At 43.7% G+C, this 23,347-nt stretch overlaps 1 protein-coding gene across 2 annotated transcripts in view; it reads left to right on the top strand.

The window, feature by feature from the left end:
* The window catches only part of ELL2 (elongation factor for RNA polymerase II 2), a 103,983-nt gene that overhangs the window by 66,683 nt on the left and 13,953 nt on the right, over positions 1-23,347 (top strand). For both annotated transcript variants that reach the window (XM_063964044.1, XM_063964043.1), the window contains 6 exons: positions 13,908-14,029; positions 15,287-15,450; positions 16,418-16,677; positions 19,428-19,552; positions 19,809-19,890; positions 20,726-21,284. In XM_063964044.1, the coding sequence (XP_063820114.1) occupies positions 13,908-14,029; positions 15,287-15,450; positions 16,418-16,677; positions 19,428-19,552; positions 19,809-19,890; positions 20,726-21,284 (1,312 nt within the window). The remainder of the gene's footprint in view (positions 1-13,907; positions 14,030-15,286; positions 15,451-16,417; positions 16,678-19,427; positions 19,553-19,808; positions 19,891-20,725; positions 21,285-23,347) is intronic.

Below are 23,347 nucleotides of genomic sequence, written 5' to 3'. Positions count from 1 at the left end.
CCGGCTGTAGTTGAGCCAGAAGACTCCGAGGAGAGGCTTTCCCCTTCTCTCCTCCACTCGGAGTCGCATAGGGTGATCTGGCCACGATAGAGCCGGCAGCGCTGTATCACTGCTGCCTGCAGCGGTACACGTCGCGGCTCGTTCTTGTGTGTTCGTGCATATGTAATGAGCGGCAGAGCATCATGCCGTTCATTACAATATGTACAAACTGTGCTGGGCCCCCACAAATCCTATATTAATGGAGGGTAGGACAGCATTTTGCTGCCTGCGATCCAGCCTCCAGTTAATGTTCTCCCAACAGTCCCCGCCCCCTCCCCAGCAGCTGGGGCCAATCAAGGCAAGGAATGCAGAAGACACTGGTCCACAGCACACCGCACCTCCCGGTGCTCTCAGGCTGCTGGAGTGGGAAATCGGCGCTGTTGGCCACAAGATGGGTGTCCTTTAGAGTAAGGCTGTCTGTGATCTCTGTCCCAAAAACCCCTTCTCTGTGATCCCTACCCTAAACCCCCTTCTCTGTACTGTCCTAAATCCCCTTCTCTGTGCTGTCCCAAAACCCCTTCTCTATGATCCCTACCCTAAACCCCCTTCTCTGTACTGTCCTAAATCCCCTTCTCTGTGATCCCTACCCTAATTCCCCTTCTCTGTGCTGTCCCAAACGCCCTTCTCTTTGCTGTCCCAAACCTCCTTTACTGTGATCCCTACCCCAAACCCCCTTCTCTCTGATCCCCCTTCTCTCTATGAAAATAAATGTATACATACAGTAGATTCCACAGTGTATGTGTGTGTGTGTGTGTGTGTGTGTGTGTGTGTGTGTGTGTGTGTGTGTGTGTGTATATATATATATATATATATATATATATATATATATATATATATATTCATACACACACACTTTTTTGTAACACAATTATGTTAATAGGGACCCCTACAAGTTTGTTGTCCAAGGGCCCCCTCAAACCTTAATCCGGCCCTGCTGGGGCAGGACACTCGCCAGTCGCCACTACCGCGTGGAGCATAGAGCAGAGGAGACCCATCTGAGTGGGTGGCCCGCTCCCTGCCTCCCCATTGCCGCCATCTGAAGCTCCCAGAGGAGGTCAGTTCATCTTTAGGTATAAACAGTATATGTTGCTTGGAAACATATACTGTTTGTATTAAGGAAAAACAGTATGTGTGTATGCATACCTTGTGGTATAATGTGAATTTCGTCTCATACTGTGTGCTATAATGTAAATTTCGGCTCATACCGTGTGCTATAATGTGAATTTCGTCTCATACTGTGTGCTATAATGTGAATTTCGGCTCATACCGTGTGCTATAATGTGAATTTAGGCTCATACTGTGTGGTATAATGTGAATTTCGGCTCATACCGTGTGCTATAATGTGAATTTCGGCTCATACCGTGTATGTTTGTTTCCCCAGTGAATCTTTCTCTTCATGCCTCTGTAAACCTCACTACAAATGTCTCACTACTCCCTCCTACTCCTACAGAGACCTTAGGTACCCACTGCCTCTCCCTGTCCCCCTCTCCTTGTTACCCACTGCCACCTCCCCCTGGCATCACCCACTTTTTCCTCGTCACCCTTTCCCCGGTGTTACCCACTCTGCCTCTCACTGTCACCTTCTCTGTCACCCACTGCCTCTCCGTCTCCCACTATGTTTCCTTCATCCACTGCCTCTCCCCTGCGTCACTTTAAACCCATCACCCTCTCTCTCCTGTCACCCGCTGCCTCTCCAAAGTGTCACCCTCTTCCCGTCTTACGAATACGATGTTTCCTTTGAGGCTATGACCCTTGTTGCTAGGTCATGCCCTTGTTGTGAGGTCATGCCCTTGTTGTGAGGTCTTGTTGTGACCTTCATGGGGCCGCACGCCTTCGGCATGCACAAGGTGCCCCCCCTGTCATTTTTTCCTTGATCCGCCCCTGATCCCCATGGTCCTTACGGAGTCCCCAGCATCCTCTAGGACGTAAGAGAAAATAAGATTTTAAACCTACCGATTAATTCTTTTTCTCCTAGTCCTTAGAGGATGCTGGGCGCCCGTCCCAGTGCGGACTAAATTCTGCAAGACTTGTATATAGTTTCTGCTTACATAAGGGTTATGTTACAGTTTTGATCAGTCTCGGGCTGATGCTGTTTTGTTTCATAATGTTGACTGGTTCGTATATTCCATGTTATACGGTGTGGATGGTGTGGGCTGGTATGAATCTTGACCATAGATTAACAAAAATCCTTTCCTCATACTGTCCGTCTCCTCTGGGCACAGTTTCTCTAACTGAGGTCTGGAGGAGGGGCATGGAGGGAGGAGCCAGTGCACACCCATATCTAAAGTTCTTTTTGGTGCCCATGTCTCCTGCGGAGCCCGTCTATTCCCCATGGGTCTTATGGAGTCCCCAGCATCCTCTACGGACTAGGAGAAAAAGATTTACCGATAGGTTTAAAATCTTATTTTTCTTGTCAGTCATTAGGTCGACCACTGAAGGACGATATGGGCATTAGGTCGACATGTACAAGTTCGACAGGTGAAAAGGTCGACATGAGTTTTTGGACATTTTTTGGTGTCATTTTCTTTGTAAAGTGACGGGGAACCCCAATTAGTGCACAGTGTCCCCTCGCATGGCGAGCGTCTCGGAGCAGGTTACTGTTCTCAGTTGTAGTCTACGTGGATCGTGGAAAGTATGAAAGTACAAAAATGTGAGACTCATGTCTGCCTTTTGACCTGTCGACCTAATGCCCAAGTCTACCTAGTTCATGTCAACGTAATGCCCATGCCGACCTTCGGTGGTCAACCTAATGACTGTCGACCTAAGTTGTGTCGACCTAACGATCGTATCCCGTTTCTATTTGGTGTATGAGATTGCTGGAGGTGGCACCAGAGCTGGATTGAGGCATTAAAGACAGGGTGGTCCTAAGGTCTTGTACTGAGATCCTGTTATGTTTTGGTTATTAAAAATTAATTAAAACAGCCTATGCCGTTCCCTCCTATTCTGTATGTTTGACCCTATTGTCACACAAGAAGCCATTTTAGAAGATCAGTCATGGGTGTGCTGTCACGCTCTTATGCGAACACATTGGCTGATTGAATGCGCACAAAGGCATGCGTATGTCAGAGCGCAACTGCACACCCAACAGTTATGGGGTCTATTTACTAAGCCTTGGTACCAGCCGATCTGCTCCTAACTGACATTTCACAGGCTGGGTTTAAAAAATGACTGGAGCTGATTGGCTGGTACTTTATCTCCGTCGACTTTATCTCCTTAAAACGCTTGGTAAATAGACCCCTATATCTGGTACATACATATATATTACAGAAGGAGGGTGACACTGTATGACTTAGACTGTAGATAAAGCAGTACTGCCACTGCTGGCTGACATTTAGTCTTCAGGAATGAAGACTGTTTTGTAATTAAACTGAAATGTTGGATCTAGTTTGTGTCTATGTACACAGTATGTGAGTTACCAGGCCATCAAAATGACGAACAACATAACGATAATGTCGGCGGCTGCATGGAACAGCAGCTGAATGGCTCCATCTAGTGACTGCTGGTGTGCAAAACACTTTAGTTCCCCCCCACCCAAAGAAAAAAAAAAAAGAGGTGAGGAACAGAGTTAGCCTATTATCTCCTATATAATAGCCCAGATCTGTCACTCTGTGACTGTGTGGATAACGCTGGACATAGCTAGGAGCTCTCATTGGGTTAGCAGCAGGTCTAGCACACCCAGTCCACAGCTGATTGGGCAAGAAACGCCCTCCCTCACAGGTTACATCCAATGGGAGGCTCTGCCTTTTGGCTGCTGTGTGTTCCCAGAGCAGGATTAACAATGGGGCTGATGGAGCTGCAGCTCCAGGTCCACACCCCAAAATAGGCCCACTGCATCTGCAGCAACATACCCTCCAACAATTTACACACACAAATCAGTACACATTCGAAAAGGGGGCATGGCCACAGGTACAGCGGCGTGGCCATGCCCCTTTTCAAATACTTGCAATGGAAGGTTGGAGAGCCAAAAATTGGTTCAGACCATAAAAAGAAAGGGTACTGTACCTGCCAGAAGTACAGTTGGAGGGTATGCCACTGCATCTGCAGCAAGTCTCTGCGCTGTAAATAGGACGCTGCAGTAAAAAAACATTTTTTTCCCCCTATGACCTTCTGCCAGTCCGCCTGCCACCTCCGGCATCAACAATCCTCACTCCCTAGCCACGGCGTAGGTGGAACAAAAGCTGCTGCGGCCACCGGCATAGATGTGTATGAATGTGATGCAGCGGAGGCTTTCATAGCCTTCCCTGTGTCGCATACTCTGAGCCCCGGAGCCTCCTCTTTGTGTGATGTAACAGAAGTGCCTCCCCGCCACAGCCACACTCTGATCCCCAGAGGCAGTTGGTGTACAGTGTCACTGACACTGCGCAGCACTCTCACCTTTTACTTTGATTCAGCGATTCAGTCAGTTCTGCCTGCCAGTCACTATTGTTAGTGCTGGTGACCCAACGCGCCGCGTTACAGGGAAGTAGACACACTCAAACTACAGCTCCCAGCAGCCCTTAGTGCCAAAGCATTCCGGCGCTAAGGCCTGCTGGGAGCTGTAGTTTGAGTGCATCTTCCCTGTAATGCGGCGTGTTGGGACACTGGCGCTAACAATAGTGAGAGTCTCTGGGAGAGCCACTGCCAAAGGAAGTACAGCAGCTTAGCTGCTTCCAGGAGGAGAAGCATTACCTGCCACTCCCCCACTCGCAGTACCTCCAGGCCCCATCCGTTGCACCCCAACACACCCCTCCACCTCCCGCGGTGGCTCCAGGCCCCATCCGTGGCACCCCCCCACACACCCCTCCACCAACCGCAGTGGCTCCGGGCCCCATCCCCCACCCGTGGCACCCCCGCTCCGGACCCCTCCCAAGGCACCACCGCACCAGCCCCTCCCTCTCTCGCAGTACCCCTGCACCGGCTCTGGACCCCTCCCTCGGCACCCACGCACCAGCCCCTCCCCCACCCGCGGCACCCCCGGACCCCATCTGCCCCGCACCCGCCACTCCCCCAACCACAGCACCTACTAGGTGATTCATTAGGCCCTGCGTGCGGTGTTCATGCCGTTGCAAGGGGTTACGACCCCTTAACCATCACACGCCCTTTGTCCGTGCAATATTTAACCACTCACACAATTATGATTGGAGGTAATACTCCATATATTACAAATAGTGCATGCCACAAGGGCGTGCAAGGGTTAAGGTGGTGTAGCCCCTTACGACTGTGTGAAGAGCGCCCTTAGGGCGCGATGAATCACCTAGTATAGGATGTCGTTCTACATACTTGCTGTAGTCACTCCAAACAGCCCCTCTTGGCATGCCAGGTCGCAAGAGAATCTTCTAGCGTCAGGTGACTTTATTTTTTTATTTTTTTGCCAAAAATGCGTCTTAGTTGAAAACAGTGTGGCTATAACACATGAGGAGACTGTGCTGATTAATTTGATATGACACTTGTACTGTATATTTGTGAGCAACAGTCTCTGGGGGTAAATCAAATGTTATTGCACCCCTCGATCTCCTGTGTAAAGTGTGCGCCCACTTATCGCGCGGATCGTGCCCATTCCACTCAGGTTTAGGTGCGCAAAGTACCTAAACCTGACTAAAGTAATGGGCCTGAGCGTGATAAGACCCGTTTGGGCACCCATACGGGTCTCTCTACGCGCATTTCAGCTTGCTACCCCCGGGGCTAGCGAGCTGAAATTAACTTGTCGCACCCATCAGCAGCAACACTAGGATAGCTTTGCGGGTGCTATCGAGGGAGGGGAGGGAACATTTGAATCCAGCCCTCTGCATCTGTATACAAAGTTCTACAATGTAACAACCACAGCATTTTTCCAATACAAGTTCTGTTCTGCTTCATATGCAGACTGTCGCACGTAATATGCAGGTGACATATCAAAGTAATCCTCAGCCGCACAACGTTAGAGTACAGAACCTGGCAGCTCACACATACCAGGCATCTTGTGTGCATGGCCTATTGAGGCTAGGGGTATGTATGGGTGTATGTATTTTCCGCTGTTGTGTAGCTGAGTGACCTAGAAAGAAACTGAGGTATGTATTTTCTCAATGTGACATCAGGGAGAGGAGCTATAAAGGAAAAACAAGACTCTTGACACTCTGTGCACTGAAAGCTGGTGTTCCAATCATGCTTCTGCGGAACTTGACTCCGCCCAAGTTATGCAACGTAACCCGATTACTTGCTCTGCACAGGAACATAATTGAGTCAGAGAACGGAATGTGGCGCAGGTGAGACTGTTTATACAACGTATATTCCTTATACCCAACAATTTTCCTTTTTTTAAATTCAAGCGCCTGTGGTCTCCTGTAAGCATCTACTTCACTATGGGGTCGATTCAATTCGGCAATTTATGAATAGCGCCGGGAATTAGCTCCCGACGCTATTCAATTCAGCTGCTAGTTACCCGCAATTGTCGGGACTTCTTCTCTCATTCCCGGGTGATGAGAGAAGAAACCCGACAAAAGTGCTGCCTCGCGGCCGGCGCGAGGCTGATTCTAAGTCGGAGAATGCCCGTTCTCCCGACAATTCAACCTGTTTAGTCGGCGAGAACGGGCCATCTGAATTGAATAGCGTCGGGAGCTAATTTCCGGCGCTATTCATAAGTTGCCGAATTGAATCGACCCCTATGACTATCAACAAGTCGCAGGGACAAATGCCATGGGCTGCAGACGTAGGTCTCGGAGCAGCGTCTTCTCCCATGGGCAGCTTTATGTGGCTTGCTCACCAGTTAGTAGCTCCAAGTATCTTATTGTGTTCACCCCTGAATGAAAAACTGCAAATACTGTTTACAAAGACATTTTGTGTTCAATGTGCACAATATAAAATATACATCACAATATTAGATGGCCCTACTAAAATTAGTTTGCGGACCAATAACGGACATCCTTGTGGGCAAAGTTATGTATGAGATGTATTATATGTGTGTGTATGTGACACAATGTGAGGAATTATGAGGTAACCAGTGTGGGCTGGTTACCACAATTCCTCACATTGTCCACCTGGGAAAAGCTGAAAACGAGTGCTGCTAGGCTGTCCTGGAGTCCACAACCTGCTGTCGGTCACCTCTTGTGGGATCATAAATGCAGTCAGCCGCATGATCAACAGCTTCGGTGGACTACTGCGTCAGCAGACTCCATCTAACGCGTTTTGTCAGACTTGTCAGTTATGCCAGCATTTTCATGACCGATTGGGAAGAGTCGCATGTCTGGCATGGTCATGACTGCTGAGCGAACCTGGCCCACTGGTGGCGGTATATAGATGACGTTATGTTTATTTGGAAAGGGGACCTCAGGTCTCTAGAGGAATTCTGCAAACCTCTAAATAATAACGAACTAAACATAAAACTCACTTTTTCCATTAGTTCAGAAACGGTGAACTTTTTAGACCTTTAATATTATGATTAGAGAAGGAAAAATAGAAACAACCACCTATTTTAAACCGACTGACTAATACGTATATACATTCTTCTAGTAATCACCTGCCAAGGTGGCTTCATAATGTCCCGAAGGGTCAGCTCACAAGGTTACGAAGAAATTGTAGCAAGGTAGAGGATTTTAAAAAAGAAGCCCACCATTTGAAACATCGGTTTATAAATAAGGGATATGATCCCAAGAAAATTGACAGTTCAATTCATGAATTATCCATTATAGACAGAAAGGGGGTTCTACAAACTAATGAAAATAAAAAAGAAAAGAGAAAAAATCCGTAAGTATTGGCTTTTAACACAATTTAATAGCCAACATAAATCAGTAGAATCTCTTTCATAAGAATTGGCATATTCTACTTAAAGATCCCCTTTTGTCCACTTTATTGCCTGAACGTCCCCAGTTCATCTATAGGAAAGCGGATAACATTAAAAATAGAGTGGTCACTAGTGCATTTTCCAATAAAAAGGGAGGTATGCACACCCGTCAAAAGGGTTTCCATAAATGCCATGATTGTAGCATGTGTAAAGCATGTACTAATGATGAGAAAAAAACATCTAGTTTCAATCATGAGGGCACTGTATATCAAATTAAACCGTTTATTACCTGTAATTCCAAATATTGCGTATATGCCATTAGGTGTACTTGTGATAAGTTATATGTTGGTAAAACCACCAGAAAACTTGGGGTACGCTGGTCCGAACATATACGTAACATAAAAAAAGGGAACGAAAATCACCCATTTTCTTTGCACTTTAAGAACGTTCACAACTGTTCAGTAAAGCATATTAAAATCTTCTGGGGTATTGACCAGGTAAAGGATAATTGGAGGAATCATAACAAGGATTCAGCCTTGGCAAAAAAAGAGATGAGGTGGATATATGATCTGAATACATTGACACCTAAGGGACTTAACCATGAATTTGAATTGAAATGGTTCTTGTAGTTCCACAGTGTTTATATTGCCTCTTACTATATTTTATATTACTCTTTTTTAGTTTCATTATTCTTTTTTAGATACATTGGGGCTCTTTTGTAGTTCCACAGTATTTATACTTCTTTTTAGGTTTATTGGGGCTCTTTTGGGCTAAGATCAGGTGCCTAGAAGGGTTAATTCACTTGCTTTCCCCCTCTTATTCATTTAAAGTCCGCTAGGAGTTTTAGATAATCCAACTCCTCCAATGAGTGATGCATGTGGTTGGCAAAATGTAAGGACAGTGGAGGGCGGAAGTGACGTATCGGGTTTTGGCCGAGGAGTTCTCTCTATATTACTATATACATTATTATTCTTACATGGTAATGGGATATATATAACGTATTAATAGCACTGTCATTTCCATTTAGCACATTATAGCCAGTCCACCAAATCCAGTAATGCATGTGCATAAGGATACATGGATCCGGCAATGGTTGGCAGGAACGAATATGCCGGTGGTTGGCGGAAGTCACCTAGCCGAGTCTCAACCTTAAGTACATTAACCCTCGTACTATTTTAACATATCAATATTTTATTGTTCATCCACCTGGTATTTATGTACACCATTGTTGTAACTTTCCAACTTCAAGTTTTGCATTTGGTTTCTCTTTCACGTCGTGCATCCGGCGCTGGTTGGCGGAAGTGAAGAGAAACAGGAAACGGACGGCCTCGTGTTTGCGGCGTCCGGAAATAGTCATACATAGTTAGGGATAAAAGTAGCCATACTCAGTAGCGCTCCTCCACCTTGAAAAAGACTCAACAGTCGAAACATGTTGGTCCAGGAGTGCTACTGATCACCTTTTGCAGTGGGAACAGACAGTTTGGGCATTTCCTGTTGGGCAATTCGCGGCCGGCATTGCCTTTCAGGTACACAAATTTTTCCATCTACCATCTGTTATTCCCTTGTTTTTATATATTTTGGAATACATTTTATGGATTTTAAGAGTGCCCTTTTGGTTTCTTTTGGGTCACTATATGCGCATTGAGGGTCCAGTGTACCCCACACTGTCCCTATTAGAAATTTGGAGGACATGGATAAAGAAACCGTTATATGAGGATAATCATTCTGTGCTATGTGAGTACGGTACGTCCCGCTCTAGGGGAACAACATTTGAAGGTGTGGTGGGGTCGGCTTTTTCTACACGTTTAAATACTGGTGGCTAAAAGATACCTTTATGAGAGTACATCCACTGTGTGTAATGTGAGTACGGTACGTCCTATCATTGGGAGTTCTGTGTAAAGGTGTGTATGGTATATACATCCACGCCTCTGGTCACTGGTGGCTAAAGATACCTTTATGGGAGTTATTCACCTTTATAAAGTGTAAGTTTTGGTACGCAGACCCTCTCATCTCGTTTACACTTTCACACAGGTGTTATTCATTTTTCTGTGGACATACTACACATTGCTGTTTCCATTTTGGTTTATTCTGAGGTTCATTTATCATCACGGAGAACATTATGGACTGACGATTGAACATTGACACACCGTCCATCTGTGGTTTTGTGATATACAGAAGATACCTCTACATATTGGACATTTATGTTGGAACAGGACTGAGCGCTGAGTTACATCCTTTGTCTTTGTTGTTTTGTCAGACTTAGTCAGAGGGCTGGAGTCTGGAGCACGGATCCTTTTTTTTAAAGACCCAACAGTAATGCCCTAAATAAAACTATTAAGAAAGGGAAGAGATATATATATATATTCAACAAATATAAAACCACAGCACTCACCACCCCAGAAGCGGGGTGCAGTGTCTGCACTCACCACTCATAGGGTGGGGTGCATGTAGCCCATGGCCACCTACTTAAAAATATACAAACAAAGTTCAGCACTCGCCAAAGCAAGCTCACTTATTTTCACAACATCAATAAACAAATGATGGGGGTTTAGTTAGTGAATTGGCCAATGCACGGAAGCCTGCAAACCGCTCGCCAAGGTACCCCATCTTCATGCAGGTCCTACACTATCACAGAGTCTCAAATTAAAACCTAGCAACTGTATCACATAGTATAACTGCAAATATGCCCACTTGGTTTACTGTGTATCTGCCAAATACTCCATGGCTTTTAAAGGTACACTAGTCACCTGACACTGGCTGATAAATGACTAAAGAACAGCTGACTCAGGTTTAAGATAATTGGGCTTGCATAGGGGTGTATGAACAAAGCTTGTGGCCACAGTTAATGAGTTAACCAAAGATTAACCCTACAATATGGTGTATAATGTGATACAGTTGCTAGGTTTAAATTTTTGAGACTCTGTGATAGTGTAGGACCTGCATGAAGATGGGGTACCTTGGCGAGCGGTTTGCAGGCTACCGTGCATTGGCCAATTCACCAACTAAACCCCCATCATTTGTTTATTGATGTTGTGAAAATAAGTGAGCTTGCTTTGGTGAGTGCTGAACTTTGTTTGTGTGTATAATATATATATATATATATATATATATATATATATATATATATATATATATATGTATATGTATGTATGTCATTCTTAATTTGAAACCTTTTTTTAAAATGTAATATCCATTATACAATGATATATTCTAATAGATGCTTTCGAAACGCTACACAGGTTGAGAATATAAAATTAATTGTAAACGGCTGTAATGATAGTTTTATTGAGAACATTACTGTTGGGTCTCTAAAAAAAGGATCCGTGCTCCAGACTCCAGCCCTCTTACGAAGTCTGACGAAATGCGTTAGGGTGGAGTCTGCTGACACAGTGGACCACCAGACATGTTGATCAAGCGGCTGACGGCGTTTGATCCTACCTGCGGCATTCCAAGAGAGGTGGCTGACGGCGGGTTGTGGACTCCTGGACAGCCTAGCAGCACTCGTTCTATCTTTTGCCAGATGGACAATGTGCGGAATTATATGGTAACCAGTCCACACTGGTAACCTGTTGGTTCATGTAAAATTTTACCATTTGTTCATTTTAAACTTGTTTTACAATTAGACTTTTATGCACTATGGAGTGCCCCCTATATATGCTCTTTTGACCGATACATGCGCCCGTGGGAATTCAGATTGTTTGAAGGGGAGCAGCAGTCCTAAATATTCAAGAAGGATATAGTGACATTGAGCTTAAATTCATGTGCTTTGATTCCACTCTCCATTGTGTATAATTAAGAAACTCCATTAGAATAATCAGCACTTTATCTGTATGTATGTCACAGGACAGGACAAGAGCAATGCACTGTCTGGCTGTACCTGCATGTTCCTCTCATTGAGTCTCTCCTCAGAACATCCATATGCTGTGGTCTGCCCTCCCTTACCTGCGGTCTGCACACCAGTCAGTCACTGTGCCACAAGGTGTAACTTTATATGTTGGGCACCTGAGCCGTTGGCAGCCTAGTACAGTTATGTGTTGCCAGCGGCTGTGATGGGATGGCTGTTGGTGGTGTCAACGCAATTGGTTCTGTGTTATATGTCCGATCTGGGGTGGGTGCCTGCCCATTTAATCTGGCTCACCGATTTTTATAGTGAGGCAGCCATGAGGTGCGTATTGTGGATATTAAGGCTGGGTTGTATTTGAGTGTTTTTTTGCTTGTGTGAATTTAAATAGTGAGGTATTGGACCTACTATTCCACTCCCTCTAAAACACAACACATACTCCATGCAACCATACTATAGACTACTGTAATTTTGATTCCATAATGAACAGTTCATGCTGTCTATTGTCTCCCCTAGCCGTGGTGCCTGGCTTGCGACATGTTTGCAAGTTGATCTTTGCCTAGATAATATTGACAAATGCTGTAACTCTCTGTAAGCAGGGACTTGTGTTCCAGCATTGGCCAAGAATCTACCAGTAGATCATTTACATCAGTCTGTGCGTCATGAGTTTCATAGCCCTTGTTTTGCTTTTAGGATTTTGTCTACCTTTTTGATTTACTGTGCCCAATACAGTGATCTAATGTAATTGCGCATCATTTTATTTCTGGATGTTTGTCTTAAATGTTAAGCCAGTGCTTCGGGGCACACTAAGGGGGAATTCAGTTGCCGGCGAATGGTGCGGATTGCCAATGCTGTGGCGTTCAAATGCTGGCAACGGCAGCCCTTCTCTCGCCTTCAGCCTGACTACTTAGCACCCCGATTAGATCAAAAGTGCTCGCTACTCCTTGGAGTAGCAAACACATTTAAGAGAGTCTGCGGTGTGCATATTCGGCTAGGTGAACTGACTCACCCCTGAGTTCTCCCCTTACAGTTCATGTGTTTACAGGTCTCTCCATAGCATTACAAGTGGAATAATTAGAACCATCGATGAATGTCTTAAAAAAATGGTCAGTCAATAATGAATACACCTGAGCTTCAGTGACAAGATATGGAAAACATGCACTGTTAAATTCGCCACTTATCTAATGATTCTTTCAAACCACCCAGTGAGTAAATGACAATTGCCTGTTTGCTACCAAACCAAGTCATTCAGACAAATTGGTTAAATGTGTGGGGATTTTTTTTTTTTTTTTTTACTAGTTTGTCTGCCCATTTTTGTCCATCATTTGAGAGCAATGGCTTGTCATTTCTTGCTATACATTATCAGATTTTAATTCCAGGCAGCCATATAGTTGGTGTGTGGCCTGCTTTCCTGTGTCCCGGGACTAGATTTGAGAAGCGCAGTTAAATGAATCTGCCAAGTATAGATTACTATAAACCACCTGCCCAATCTCAAAGTAATGGTTGCTTGACATGCTTTGAGGCTAAGGGGCCCTACACATATATCGATGCGCCGCCGAGGTGCCGATACGGCCGACGAGCGACCCGGCGGCGCGGGGGCAGTGACGGGGGGAGTGAAGTTTCTTCACTCCCCCCATCACACGGCTGCATTGAAGTGCAGGCAAATATGGACGAGATCGTCCATATTGGCCTGCATGCACAGCCGACGGGAGACCAGCGATGAACGAGCGCGGGGACGCGCATCGTTCATCGCTGGAGTCTACACACTGAAAGATATGAACGAGTTCTCGTTCATTTATGAACGAGATCGTTCATATCTTTCAGAAAATCGGCCAGTGTGTAGGGCCTATAATAATGGGAATTGTCCAGACATGGGATCATATATACAGAAATGGGGAGGAACTGTGCTTTTAAAATGTTTAATTGGGAATTGCATGTGGCTTGGGTGTGGTGGGTTTTTTTTTTTTTTCCTCCTACATACGTCACAGAACAGACTCCAATCTCCTAACAAGTTAATGGTTACATGTATTGTGCAATCTAAGGTCTCAGCTGGTGAATATCTTCCATTGTAAGATAATACAGGAGTTAAGAGACTTTAGAAATCCATGTAGCATTCTGTAAGGTCTGCTCAATCTAGGCAATATGCGTTGTTATAAGTTGTCTGGTGGTGCACCCTGTAATTATAAAGCACTCCAATCTTTAAGGTGCTTCCGCCAATACAAACCTGCACACCAGTACTGTCCAAACATGCTTTAAGGGTTGGTAGATTGTCTCTGTGCTTTATCCCTATAGTGCATCAAGATTCCAAAATCAGATTGCCCCAATGAAATGCACAACTTTAACTTCTATATGTCGAACGTGGGAAAAGATAACCCTCAAGGCAGCTTTGACTGTATTCAACAAACAGTGTCAAGGTGAGAAAAGTCTCTGCTGTTAACCATTGTTATATACTGCAAAATGGTGTTTGTATCCCAAATAAAAACTATGGGGGAGATGTATCAAACCTTTAAGAGAAAGTGGGGAAGTTATTCAAAGCAACCAATGTGCTTCTGTCATTTTGTAGACTGCTAGATAAACAATTTAGAAGTCGACTGGTTGCTATGGGCAACTTCTCCACTTTATCTCTCTAAAGGTGGAATTCAATTGTTCAGACAGCCAGCAGATGGTGCCCAACAGAGCTATTCAATTGTAGCTCTGTCCATGCGCAAATGGCTGTCAGCAAAGTGTGACCCGTTATGGCACCCAATGTACACTTTTGCATTCACGCCCAGCTCTTTAGTCACGTTTAGTTGCTTTACGCAGCTAAACCCGACCTTTATGGGCAAGATCAGGGCAGATAAACCAAAACAATTGAATTTCGTCCTACAATCTCCCGTCACTGTAGACGGGAGATCGGGGGCGCAAAACAATTGATTATCACCTAAAGGGTTTATACACCTCACCTTTTTATAAAAGCTGTGATTTGTATAGTGTGAATAGCATCTGGGGCAGTAATTTTGTGACTGAACAGAACTTTCCTCCTGTACTGTGATATTTATCAATGCAATCAAGTGGTTGCTTCTATTACTGATGTAATTTGAATTAAAGTAAAACCCCCTACACACTGGACAATATAGTGAGCGATATGGATGATATCGTTAATTTTTTGAACGATAAATCGTTCAGTGTGGAGCCACCAACGATGTTTGAGAATAGGGTCGGGTGACGTGGAGAGTAAAAAAAAAAAAAAAACTCTCTCCCCCTTGCACCGGCGGCGGGTCGGCAGTATCTGCCGTCGGGCAGGTTGCGGAGTGTAGAGGGCTTTAACAAATAGGAGATGTTTACGTGACATTGTTGCTATTCTTACATGTTAGACCACATTGACCTAGTATAAGCAACTTATGAAATATCTACTTGAATAGCACTTCTGCACACCCTAGCCCACTCATAAGGTGCATGTACGTACATTCGAGTACACACACGCTCGCTGTAAATCCCTGTAGACTGTTCATCATAAAATGGCTGAATGCATTATTTGCTTTTACTGGTAGAAAGTACAAATGCCTGATGAATTCTTGTATGTTAATTATATCTAATGTGGAAACTTTGCAGAGCAACATAGTCACGTAATTGCCTTCTAGGTTTAGGAGGCTATGTATACATTTCATGTCTGTTTTTGTTTTGCTGTAAAGCACTGGTTTGTCTAAACTGAACTGTCTGGGAGTCATACAAGATAAAATCACAGTCTGTGCCACTAATGACTCCTACCAGCTTACAAGAGACCGCATGACCCAGGCAGAAGAAGAAACTCGAAGCCGTAGTACTAAAGTCATAAAGCCTGGTGGCCCATTTCTAGGTATGTAATTTGGGTGTTTTTGGAGCTCTTCATTATCCATTACACAAGTAGCCAGTCTGACTATAGGTGGTACTTCAGTAGCTTATGGGTGATTGGCATCCATAATGGATAGTCTCAAAGTATGACTTGTTCTTGGTGTAAGATACTGCTACATTATTACAGCACCCCTTTATTGTGTACCAAGGCTTCTGACTATGGTATCCGGCGCTTGGGATCTCTGTGGCCACCATGCTGATGCCGGGATCCCGAACAATCTCTATGCCTGCACACAATGTCCACCCATAGGCACTACTCCCACTCGTAGGTGTCCACGACACACAGTGGGAATAGAACCTGTGGATAGCATAGAAATCCCGCAAAGGGCCTCATTGCGCTCTCCCAACCCTCCCCCCCCCCCCCTCTCCCCTGCCCTCCGCTTGTTGCTGGTATCCTGCTGTTGGGATCCTGGGGTCGGCGTGCCAACTGCCAGGAGCCTCAGCGCCAGGCTCCCAGCACCAACCCCTGACTACAGGTCTTGGTATCTGTAATGTACTGGAATTCCTTGTACCAGCTCTACCTGCTGTAGAGTAGTACTGTACTCCTTATAAGCACTGCTTACCTTCTTCGTCAGACAGGAGGTAGTACAGTGTGTAACATGGAGGGATCTGCATGGCTGCTTCCTCTGTGACATAAAATTTCAGGCATCTGGATAGGATTCTTTAATCTGATACTGGATTTGTGCCAATGACACAAGGTAACCTTAGCCACTTGCGGTGCATAATAGTTGCTGCTGTACTTTACTGGAAGGGAAGGTCCGTTCCCAAAATTCTTACTAAACTTAATTGTTATGTTTGAGCGGCCCAGCAAGTACATGTGCAGTGACGTAGTACACTCGTGCGGTTTTTGTGTGTTTTATTTGCTAAACCTGTAACACTTATGCTGCGAACAGGTTTTGGATATTTGTTCTAATTGTGATCATCCCTTGTAGGAAAGAGGGTCCAGATTCGGAAACCAGCAAGTAATCTTCTAGATACAGCACCAGAAAGGAAAAGGTCGACACCCATTAATCCTGCCAGCACCCTTCGCAAGTCAAATATCAGCAACAGTATTGCACAACGGCCATATAGGGAAAGGGTGATTCATCTGCTGGCACTGAAGCCATATAAAAAACCAGAGATACTCGCTCGTTTACATAAAGATGGCGTTAATCACAAAGACAAGAACGCTCTTGGTGGCATCCTGCAACAGGTGAGAAGAGCTCGGACTCTGTAGCTGTGAGAACATGTTAAATGTCCCCCTGCTGAGCGCATGGCAGGTTTTCATGCTCTAACATTCTGTACATGCTAAAGGTATAGGTTATCTTATTCTAGTTAAGAACTTATGCATAGAAGTGTTTTTTACTTCATGTGGTATCAAAAGTTCTAAACCCATATTCAGTCAGTCTGTGTGTCAAAATGCTGGCTTGTTCACTGGTATTTAACTTGTGGCTAAATCTCTTAAGAATCTGAAATTGATTGCGCCAGGATTCAACATAATTTGGAAATTGAAAACGCTTCTCGTATAGGTTATAAAAACAATCCTTTTACACGAGGGGAAAGTGAATTCTTTGCTACATTACATTTCATATGTCAGCAAGTCTCCTGCTTTAGTACAGTGCTAGCTCATCATACGCAACTAGCATACTGGGGTCTATATTTAGCTGCAGCAAGCTGATCATTTGTTACAGAATCCATGCACAACCTTATTGGGCAGTGCTACACCTTGAGTGGAGAACAGGCTACACGTCAGCTGGGACTGGCAGAGATGGGTGTAATATTACCTTGTTCTTCTGACAAAATGAAAAGCTTTTTTGAAATCACATTAAATGCCAATCTGGCTGCTGCATACTAAGTAGACTGGATGAAATACTTACAAATCGTAAGACGAAAGGTTTGTATCATGACACGAATGCAATCTGGGTTCTGAACAGAAGGAGTTAAATAGCATAGACAGTGTCTTTGTGCTCTGAAGTGTCTGAAACAGTGCAACCCTGTACTCTCCCCTGTCGCTGAGCCATGGCACTAGGAAAAGGCAGTGTAATGCGGTTTTCATAAACCAGAAGAGCAAACATCTGTAGCCCTGTGCTTTCTAAATGCAGCATTACATTCTAGTATACACTGCAAACAGAATCTTCATATGAACTCACGGTACTCTGAATATATTTTGTGACCTCTCCACTGACTGCATGAACCAGTTTATGCAGTGTTGTATACATAGTAACTGTTTAAGGTGCAAGGGTAGACATCACTTTAATTCCCCCCTTCATACTTAATGAGGAGCCACATTCCAGTTACTTAAGGCACTAAGCTGACTTAAGCAGTACCTTGCAGAACATGCATAGGTTATTCACCGTTAGCTGAGGCTACAATTAACAAACACGTATTATCCTTATGCTATTCTATCAAGCACGTGAACTTTGCCAGTTGTGATGAAATTATGTAGTTTCATTATATGCATAGGAAGGTTCTGATTGGTTCACCAAAGATGCCCATAATTTGAATGTCCAATTAGGACCAAGTTATCCGATGCTGCCCATCTTGACCCTGTATTGGGGTTATCGGGCTTGACAGTAAGCGTTGTAATTTGTAGCTCTGGCTATTTTGGTCAACCAAATAGTTTGGGGAATTAAACACAGGTTCTTGTTGCTCTGTTCAGGCCAAGTGACATGATGGACAGATTGAGTGGCCTATATAATCTTTGTCATATGAAAATGACCAGTCTGTATTAATGTGTAACACTGCACCCTCTTGTTAAACTGGTTAGAGAGAGCATTTATTTCAATTCCACAAAATGAAATAAACTATTGCAACAGCCTCAACTACTAAAGACTCAGTGAGCTGATTTACTAAGCCGTGGAGAGCGACTACCAACCAGTCTGCTCCGAACTATAATTTTTCAAACGCAGCTTGTAACATGGCACTTAGAAGCTGATTGGCTGATACTTATCTCCACACTTTTTAACTCTTCAAGACTTAGTACATCTCCCCATTATGAGAGGTTTTTTGCTGCAAAACTAGATGACAAAATGAGATGGGTATTATGGTCCCTAGTTTCATTCCTGCCATATGACGTAAGCAAAGAATAATCTCATTGCTTGTAATTATTTCTCAGCCGAGAAATCCCTGCAGAGTGATCAACATGCATGTGTGCTTTCAGGAACAGTGTGTTGCAAACCGAATGTCTGCAAATAGGACTTCTAATACTGTAAATGAATATTAGCTTGGAATGTATCCATAGTGAATTATGCCTTGCTGTTGCACTATACTATTTCACTGTGGAGTTTTGTTTATTTAGCCTATCCTTTTAAAGGGCTGGGACCAGCTGAAGACTATAGAAGGCTATGTTGCAGAGTAACCTAATATGAGCTGGGAATTCTCCTGCCCAGTTGTGGAGCTCTCAGGGCATCAGTTAGTACTACTCTGAATGCACCTATTAATATACACTGTGTAACCTATAAAAGATATCCTACGTTGTCTAGAGACAGTGTGGTGTGTGCTGGTGGCTTTTTTTTTTTTTTTTGTCTGAACAAATATTGAGAATTCAGCTTTATGAGCAAATGTGTTATGTGGCAAGTTCTGAGGCGGAGCGTTTGTTGAACCCACAGTCTGACTGTAACATGTAAGATATTTTTTGGCTTCACTAACAAATGATAAAACCCCATTTGGGAAAGCATTTATTTCTCTCAGGAGACTTTCTTTATTACCAAAGGGATGTTATGTTGGGTCTCAGACTGCTTTTTTGTGGATGTATTTTTACAATTTTCAAAAACAAAGGTCTGTTTCTATAGTAGTAGTATTGGTACTAGATGCAAACAGATTTCTTTCAAGAATCATTGTGCTATTGGTTCCTATTACTATAATCCTTGCAGCCCAAGCTAAATGATGTTGGTTGTCAATATTTATAATATATGTATTTATAATTTTTTCCCTACTTTACATTTCTCTATTTGTTTGTCTAAGGTTGCCAATCTAAATTCAAAGGACAATTCGTATACGCTTAAGGATTTTGTTTACAAGGAAATACAGAGAGAATGGCCTGGGTACCTGGAAGGAGATAAACAGTTATTAGACAGAGTTCTTTCCAGGTAGGTGGTATACATTTTTTTTTTCCTTTTCTAAATATTAATGGTGTGGTGCATTTGAAAAGAAAATATAGTGGCTCATGCTAAAGAAAGTAGCTGAAACATCACGTGTTTTTTTTTGTTTTTTTTTTTGGGGGGTGGGGGGGGTTTGTATATTATTGTACAAGTAACTAAGGAATAAATGTGGTTGCAGTAAATGTGATGCTGTGACTAAAACTTTGCATTTCCTCTGTAATGTAATCTGAATTATTTTTAACAGAAAACTTAATCAGTCTCAGAATGCTGCCAGCTCCAGTCAGTCGGACTCTCCTCCTCCAAGTACTGCATCGCCACCTCCACAGGTATTTCGGAGTACAGATTCTCCTGTAGCTATACGACTGTTGAAATCTGTTGCAGTATGTTTATTTTATTTAGAAATTGTAAACCAACTTTGTAATCCAAGAAACATTGTTGTGACTAGTACTGTGCTGCTACAAGGTCAGTAGATCTCATCAGTATCTGGTTTATGTTGCGTACTGCATGCCAGCAAATTGCATGGTGGGTTTTCTTTTTGTCCTTCGTGGATGACTGAGTAGAGTTCAGTTTTATTAAAGGAACAGTGATATAGTGACTATAGTATTGCTGAGCCTTCAAAGAAGATTATAAATTTACTTTTGCGTAGTAAAGCAAGCAACATATTTTCCACTTGTGATTTAAAATGAGTACTCTCGTATATAATGCTGAAAAGACACTGCATATGGGCATATCTACAATGAGTGCGGTGCACATGGGGCCAGTGGGGCCCACATATCCACCCCCCACTTCCAGAATCTGCTCACATCTGCACTGTGCAAAGAGAGGGCCCACACAGAGGGTGCACACGAGAGTCATCCTCTCTTTATTCGCCCCTGACCATAATTTTGGTCTCCAGTGTTCAGTGTTTGGTAGAACTATGATAATAATTGCTACATGAAAATGATGTGTACTGGACCTTGTAGCTGCCTACTGATTAGTCATACAGTTGGATAAGGGATACTCAACCTGTATTGAGTGCCTGTTACATTATTAGTATTAATAATATTTTTTTTTTCTGTTTTACAAATGGTGGGGGTAGTGTCTATTTGGGGTGTCTTTTGTATTTTTGTTTCCTTTCTTGTTTTAGTTTCTGCTAATGATACTTTTGCAATTCTTCTCTAGAAACGTACTCAGGATACGGAGTTTATTGATCCCCTAATGACTAAGAAGCCGAGGATATCTCATCTTACGAACAGAGTGCCCCCAACTTTAAATGGCCACTTGGGTTTAACCAATGAAAAACCAGCACCTGCGCCCCCTCCGCCTTCTGCTGCCACCCCAACACTTCCTCCACTTCCGCCTACACGCCTTCCAGTTTCAAATCCACAAAACATAAACTCTAACTCCAATTCTCCCAGTACCCCTGAGGGTCGGGGGACACAAGATCTGCCCATGGACAGTTTTAGTCAAAACAGCAGCACCTATGAGGACCAGCAAGAAAAATATACTTCTAGGACTACTCTGGATAACACTCTACCAACCCCAATCAAGTTGGGAAGCTCTGATCCCACGGACGATAAAAACGGCACATTACATAAAAAGGCAAAGAGAATAAAAAAACACAAGGACAAAGACAGAAAAAAACTGGACACTGAACCCATGGAGGAAGACCATCCAGTGCGCCTAAAAAAAGAAGAAATAGTTAAGATGGAAGAGAGCCTAAGTCCAGATGAGAAGAAAGGTGCAATTTTTTTATCTTTATCTAGACTGAACTAAATGTTAAGAACACACAAAGCTGAATTTATGCAGGTGAAAGATGTCCATTGTTGCTTAGAATTTGTAAACCTTCCTTGTAACTTCTGCAGAAGATGAGCATCAGGCTGCGAGTTTTTGCATACTATGAGTTGCTGTATGTAGAGCCTTGTTACTGTGGTCACAGGTGACCCTTCATATTTCAGTGTATACTGCAAACACCAGCTTGTTTCACTATAACTAAAAAACAGCAAGAGGAGCACAGTGAGCTACTTGTCTGGGTACACTTGGGTCACTTGTATGTACATCGTTCACACTTTATTGATATGCATTAAAGTATTTTTAGAACAGGCATTTTAATGCATCTGAATAGAATTTGAATGTTTTCTATATCTGTAACCTAAGGCTAGGGCCACACAGCGGCTGAACAGGACCCGCTTGGCCAAGAGGGGAGGGGGGTTTGTGTGCACACTGATCCTGTTCTGCGGGATGCCGCAGTACGGGATTTCAGTAGAGCACAGAGCGGCTCAGCCGCACTGTGTGAACGCGTACATTGAAATGTATGTGTTCACATGGAAATTCCGTTATCCTGCCATCTGGCTAAACGGCAGCATGCTGCGGTTGGATCCAGCGTCAGGACTTCCGCACATGTGTGGGCGTCTGCGGAGGCGCCCATGTGCAGTCTCCTTCAGGCCACGTGGGTCTCGCTGAATGGGAACCACTTGGCTGCTATGTGTGGCCCTACCCTAAGTGCCAGGCCTGTAAATATCAGTTGGCCAGGATGGCACTGGGGCACCAATTGAGGGGTGACTCTGCTCCACGCTGATCTCAATCCCACCCCCAGCAATGTTGTGACCCAGAAATGCAGCACCTGTGTCGCATGATTTAGCGAAGCAGTAGAGTAGAAGGTTGAGTTGGTTAAGGCCTTTGCTCTGCCAGGGGCTCCCGGACGTTATTTGTCAATTGAATTACAAGGACAGAACTTTTCACTAACAATTGTTTTTCAAATGGCTGTTATAGAAAAAGGGTTTAGGTAACATAAGAAACTTGGCATTAATATTTCTACTGCAGGGTACCTACCCCACTGCTGTTTTTCAGTATATCGTAGAGGCACTGTGGTGCTTATCTCTCAAACTGTTCTCAGTTCTTTAAATGCTTTCTAAATTTGTGCTTTGGTTCCTGCTATAAGCATTTAGCCACACAAGTACTTTCATGTTTTGTAACATGAAGACCTAACACCTACAAGGGAAGGCTACTGTTACACTTCAGCAATTTCTTAGTTGTGTTTTTTTTTTTTTTCCCCTTAACTGTCAAATCAACAGAAAAGTGCCTAGTCATGTCAGTCTTATCTTCATGCATCATATGGGGGTGTTGCCACAGGGAGGTTTAGTCTATATATAGCGTGACACTGCAGAATCTTATGCTGTTCACGGCTCTGCTGAGGCTTGAATACCTGCTGCTTGGCTTGTACAGAACAGTTTTTTGAGTGTTGATTGTCAAAATTGTATACAATGGATCTGCGTTTCCTGAGGCTTCTTTTAAATCTGTAAGACACCATTTTTCTGATAGACCTCAAGGGCTCCTAAGGTCTGAAATTTTTCCGGAGTGTTTTGAGTAAATGACATTTGAAATACGCTACAAAGTCAGAAATTATTACACAAACCATGAACTATTTGAACACTAGTTAACAGATGCACTACTGCTAAATTGATATCTTGGATTAGGTAAAATTATTTGATCCAGAAGCATTGGAAAGTGAAGTGTACATTTTACAATTCTAGGTGGCACATGCTATGAATGTCTGCTGTATCGGATAAAAAAATGTCGTGTAAAGCAATGGATAGTGGTCTGTCTTATGGGTCTGGTTTTAAAAAAGGTTGACTTATAACATATTTGGGATTTCAGTTTTTTTACCGGGTGCCAGATGGAGCAATTTGATTGCTCCGACCAGGTGCTAAGTAGCCGCAGTAAACACATTTGTTCTCACTACCTACAGAGGTTTGGGTTCCCTAATCAGGACTTCAGATTTAGCTGCTATATGAGCTTTTTGGC

The sequence above is a fragment of the Pseudophryne corroboree genome, chromosome 1 (genome assembly GCF_028390025.1).
Source record: "Pseudophryne corroboree isolate aPseCor3 chromosome 1, aPseCor3.hap2, whole genome shotgun sequence".
NCBI lineage: Eukaryota > Metazoa > Chordata > Amphibia > Anura > Myobatrachidae > Pseudophryne > Pseudophryne corroboree.
The sequence above is the reverse complement of the archived record's forward strand: the minus strand, read 5'-3'. Positions and strand labels throughout refer to the sequence as shown.